General features: G+C 39.0%; 1 protein-coding gene across 1 annotated transcript; it reads right to left on the minus strand.

Moving 5' to 3' along the window:
* Positions 1-1,103: 1,103 nt before the first annotated feature.
* LOC139459048 (perlucin-like protein) lies at positions 1,104-4,613 on the minus strand. Its single transcript, XM_071240489.1, has 3 exons — positions 4,376-4,613; positions 1,614-1,796; positions 1,104-1,321 (listed from the first exon to the last, which is right to left on the minus strand). The coding sequence occupies exons 1-3, from the start codon at positions 4,611-4,613 to the stop codon at positions 1,104-1,106; spliced, it is 639 nt and encodes a 212-aa protein (XP_071096590.1).
* Between the last annotated feature and the right edge of the window lie 1,507 nt (positions 4,614-6,120).

The raw sequence follows: 6,120 nt of genomic DNA on the forward strand, positions 1-6,120 counted from the left end.
TTTAATCTATGCACATAGCTTCAGTATATAAGTATATAAGTCAGTAGCCAATCAACACAGGGTAAGATTAAAACACTTTCCACAAAACCTTTCAATCAAGGCAGGAGGCGAGAGGAACTGCAACATTCAGACTGTAACGAGCCGGAAACAAATGTGCCTGGGAGAAGGCGGCTGTTTCAAATGACATGGCCAGTTACAGCCAGATTCAAACATTAGTTCCCTGAGAACGGGAAGACACAGTTGGAAACAAGTCAGTTAGAAATTAAACCCAAGGGCATGAAAGTTGTTGAACCGATCGAGACGAGCAGGAAAAAACTGGCGAGCGAGCCTGCACGTTTGCTGTTTCATTCCTTCTCGGCCTTCGGTCTCAAAGGGTTGTTTGGACAATGAATATGCATGAATTTCGCTAAACGATACACGTAAGCAGAAAGGGAATTGCCTCGTCTGTAATATTGGGATTCACCGTCCTTTCAGAGTAATAAAAGTAGTTCGCTTCGGTGGCTTAAGTATTTACATTCATTGGGAAACGAATACAATAACACGTGACCAATTCAGCTAATCAGAATGTAGGAATTTCAATGAACACAACGAAAATTTAATTAACATAACTTGAAAAAACGGTCTGTGCGTGTGAATGAATGAATTTACTCAAATGGAATTATCATTACTTGTCGCATTCCTATTTTGTAGAAGCACATAGCTAAGAACTAGTTTTACTTTGAAGATAGAATGTGCAATTAATTGAACAGAAAATCCATTCAAGGGCGAGTTCACTTTTATCGCTTGAAAAGGATTTCTGTTTCACTTTAATGTGCATTAAACGGCACTAAGCTACCTTGGTCTGTGATGACAAGTTCAGATATAAAAAAATGTATACATCTTTATAACAATATATTCGCTGTTTCGGCGTTATTTAATATTTCACCAATTTGCACTTACAAACTATCTTGTTTATATGTTTGAGGTCAAATATATGTATATATATATTTATATGCAGTGTGTTATTGCTTTTAACAAGATGCCTGTGTAACTGCTGGAGTTGTTACATATATGATAACTTGCTGAAAAGATTCACGAATGTCCATGGAGCAAAACACAACTGTCTACATAGAAATTTCACAGACATAGGCCATTGGATGGATGTAACAGTCACCAGCGTGCCAGCTGTTGGGGAGGCTCAGGTCCCAGAAGGTCAGACATTTGTGGGTTGGATGATCTATGTTGGGTTCCCATTGGCTCCAGAATGTGGGCTCAACAATTGAAGAGTTGTCTCCCCATCTCCAGGATGATCCCATTATATTCCCGCTCGTCCAAAACGGTCCTGTAATAGAAATGTGTTCAATTAACATTTACGTAATGTTAGCTATGGACAAATGACCTGAACAAGCAATTGCATAAGCTCGGCTAAACTAGTGCATTGTCAGGAAGGAAGGAGTTTTTATCTTATTATTCTGTCCAATATGCATTCATGGTGTTTTTACAGAAGAACAGGCTAATCACAAATGGCAACTTGTGGGCATTGGGTGGTTTTTATATGTGTCACTCACTCGCTGACTCACTCACCATTGACTGGATGATTCACTGACTCATAAAACATCCTATACGTGACCTACCAATATCTGCAGCAATGTCGTACATGAATTGGTTCCGTTCAGCGCTGTTGATGATGACGAGGTAGCTCCCCACTGCTGAACATGCTGTCTTGGCGTCAGGCCACACTTTAAGGTCGGTGTGCTTCTTGTAACACATGTTCAGTCTCCGGCTGTACAGATAGCCTGACTCGAGCGGACAGGGAGCTGGAACAAATAACGAACAAAAGACATTAATGTGACGCTGCGAACCAGACAGGAGTATACACACTTATGTTAAACATACAAAAGCGATGTAGACGTGACGAGTAGGACGCTAATATGACGGGACATAAGGCACTAACCTTACGTAGCATATGAGATACGCATAGAATATTAATATGACCTGACATAGGCGTATGATATTAACGTGACATGCAATAAGACGTTACATAAGAGATAGACATTGATCATTCCTGAGACTTTTAAAAAAATATTGGTGTAGGAGACATATGTGACAGGATGTACATTTTACAAGATTGGTGAAGAATACTAACGTGCCTGGAATAAGAGATTAACGTGAGGTAGCTATACAATACAAGGCAGAAAAGTATACTTCACACATGTTAAAGTGAAATGTTCAATGCATGAGTTTTGGGTCGACAGCTAGGCTTCTGATATGCCTCTAGGAGGACACATTTTACTTTCAGCTGGGCTTTTCAATCACGGCTCCACAATCAAAAGCGCGATGCTATCCATACTATGACTTTTACAGGGAGTGTTCACACCTCCTTACTCACTGACGACACTTCCTAGAATGGATCGGGTGGTCATGCTCAGTGACTTGTGGACAGCGTGGTGTTGTACACCACAAAGCAGATCATTGCTCATGATACTGATCTTCCAGATTGGATTGTATATATACCGTCGTCGTATGGCGGTAGTATTTCTGGTTGCGGCTTTAGGCAACAAACACTTTTGTCATGATTAGAGGATGCTACCAGTAGAACAGGACACACTTAAACTTTCGCGAACATCTGGTGTATCACTGAGTTTAAGCGATTCATTCATATACTTGGCATCACTGTTTTGCCTTTTACGCCCAATGAAATCTGTTTCGGCAGATACTGGAGACTAATTATTCCCTGGCATTGACATTTGAATTTGGCACGCTACGTGTCTCGATAGGGTCATCATACGTTTACGTCTCAACGAGATTCATGCAAGGAAGTTTCTCATATTTGAAGAAGTATTTGTGCAATAAAACTGACACTGATGTCGGTGTTGGGGCATTTTGAGAGAAATCTTGAATTACGTCTCATGATACTACAAAACTCAGTTCTTACAAGTCCCTCTGAACTGCATGAAAAATGTGTCATTGTTCCAGCTGACAAAACGACCAACTTCCTCACTTTCATTTATACCATTATATGAACTTTGTGATGCTGAATTATGTCTTCGTACTCCTGGCATTTCTTTGCCCGTTGCAATTGCTTACTTTGACGTGTATCAAATGCCCCTGTTTTGGTTTAAGTGAACAAATGACTTGCCTTTGCATGCGTTTGTGACGATTCATCACCTCATAGTGATTCATAAACACGTGATATTTTCGGAATCATAAAAGGGACTCTGCTGTTAGCTCAAATTTCTTATCTTTATCAAAAGGGTTTTGTCGCTTTTATTTCATTATACAGTGCGGTAAATAGTGGTTACTTGCCGATAAGATTTTGTTTTTCTTTTCGTAGTCATGAAAGCTAGTGACTTTGAGCAAGATTGGCGTTGTGATGACTGACGGAAACTTCGACCGAAAGCAACTGGCGAACAGTTTGAAAAACACATATTCATTCTTGTGAAATCATACATGAATCAAAATGACGTGTATTTGTCGCCAAAATGCTTTATACCACTAAAAGTGTCGGAGAATTAATACTTCACATTCGTTAGTGTTGAGTGTAGACTGTATGTGATCATGGAAAATTCCACGAACTAAATGCAGTTTCACACTGTGTAATTGTTTGAAATGCGACATTGCCTCTGTTATAAAAATAAACTATGTCTTTCCTTTTAGCTTGATATTTTAAAACTTGTATAATAATAAACAATGAACAATGAAGTTTCGGGACGTAAAACATTAATTTCACTTGGGACAGTTCATCCATCATTCCTCGTCACTCGTAAATTATTGTCAATATATCCGTGGTTAAATGTTATATATTCAATCCTTCTAAGGCGGAGGTTATCAACTGAATCTTCAACAGGGTGTTACAGATGTTACCATCAATGGGAGGTTGCATGTTCTATGCTGAGTAGAAAAAAATGTTGAAAATGCTTAGAAGGATTCTTTTAAGTTTAGCGAAATTATACATGTTCTATCCATTATTGATGGCACTAGTCATGAACAGAGCTATTATGATGAACTGTGGTTGTTTATAGAAAGGTTAAGAATACTGCTTTGCTGTTACTACCTATATGTCCAATCATGTTCAAAGAAATAGGTAAGCAAACAAACTTATACGCATATTTAAGTGGATAATGAGTGGAATAGTTTTTACATGCCAAACAATTACATTGCAAAGAAATTAATACTATATATTTGAAAACAGGCAGGCAGGAATCGGCCTTGTACTAACATGGAGACTTTAAAATAGTTACAAAGAAATAACACACAGACGGCCTTAAGGTACAGATTAGTTCATGTATTTTATCTATTTTCTTGTACATGCCATATCCTCGATGTTCCTTCTATTTCATACCTGAATTGTAGGTCCTTATGAACACACGTAACGATGAAAGATCACAAATCTTACCTTTACCCAACACCAGGTGTTCAATAGGCTCGGAGGTGGCAAACAGCTGTGTCTGTTTGAAGGCTTCCATCACAAGACAAGACTTGGTTTCCTTGTTGTAGAACATTGTGGTACAGTATGCACTGAAGAAGCACATAGCGACACAGTCTGCCCGGGACATGGCAGGGGCCCATGGGTATAGGAACGGGGGCATCTGACCAGTAGATAACGAGGACACGGTCATTTCAGAACATTCCATGTTGTTTACTGATATGTCGATCTGGGGTTAATTTCAGACCTGCCACAAGCGCAGAATTTACATCACTAACACCATCGACAGTGATGAAAAAGTACAAAACGTCAAGTGTGCCTGGATGTGATTCTGAAAAAATAATCAATTGATCAATTCTATTGAGCTACATTTCCTTTTTGTTGAAGTTATGTATGTACCATGTCCATACAAACATCGTCCACTAAACTAACAAGACCTCGAGAAATGTATGGATTAATCTTTCACGGGACTACAATACACTTGACTTTGAATCATACTTTTAGGCTGGAAAGCCTGGAGTAGCATGATGCTTAGGTACTTCACTGTGGAATTCCCTTTCCGTTCTCACCAGCAATACGGCATCTTATCTCGCAAAGCAAACACTGACATGGGTAGCCATTGTACTGTAGTGTGCTCTACACAGCCAACACAAATGTCGTAAAATTGAACTTTTAAACCATAGTTGCATACTATTTCTATGACAAATCCTGGAAATCTTGGCTTTAAAATAATTTTATAATGCAGATTTGCGTATCATGAATGGTTTATGCAAAGTAATATGGTTTAATGAGAAATTATAACAGGTTTCCTTCAGAATTTTCTGAGTGTCTTTTCGCAAAGGAGGCTTGTCATCACCCACAGTTGTGGTGGCCATCAAGTTTAAAACATCAGATAACGGAAGTATTGATGGATTAATGCTTGATGCAGTACAATATCCAGAAGTGTCATTTGTTATTATATTACACATTTACCCGTTGCAGTCCCAGTCAGGTCAATCATATTTTGTAAATGGTTGGAGTGTTTTTGAGTTGACCATGTCCCACTATCGTATCACTTAGGAACGCGATGTGTCATAATATTATGAATCCAATCCAATTTTAGATCAAAACAAACTTCTATTTGATCTGATGTTGTTATTCCTATGTAGACTACTGTTAGATGTGATAGCGCACTAAACAATTGACATATTTCTTGTCAAAACTGCGACGCATTAGCTGAACACCATTTTAAGGTGCTACCTAATCAATTTGTTTCCAACTGCGAGGAAAGATGCGTAAAGACGACAAACACCAGTTTTGCATGTGTGTGTGTGACAATAGAGACAATTATTATAATCATGAGAAACAAGTTTCCATGTTACCCACCCAACACTGCTTGACAACACAGGTCACTACAAGATATTTTCTTGTTCTACATCACTCTATATGCCACTACAAGCGTCAACATGACTCTTCGTGAAACTAAATGAATCTGCATGCAACTTACTCTCATTACACTTTCGGGGCGGTCGGGTAGCCTAGTGGTTAAAGCGTTCGCTCGTCACGTCTCGATTCCCGACATGGGTACAATGTGTAAAGTCCATTTCTGGTGACCCCCAACGTGATATTGCTGGAATATTGCTAAAAGCGGTGTAAAATCATACCCACTCACTCATTACACTTTCATGACACCACATGGCACTGAGTGAAACTACATGCCACAACGTATCTCTGTT

The sequence above is a fragment of the Haliotis cracherodii genome, unplaced genomic scaffold (genome assembly GCF_022045235.1).
Source record: "Haliotis cracherodii isolate W230 unplaced genomic scaffold, xgHalCrac1.p SCAF_13, whole genome shotgun sequence".
Classification (NCBI taxonomy): domain Eukaryota; kingdom Metazoa; phylum Mollusca; class Gastropoda; order Lepetellida; family Haliotidae; genus Haliotis; species Haliotis cracherodii.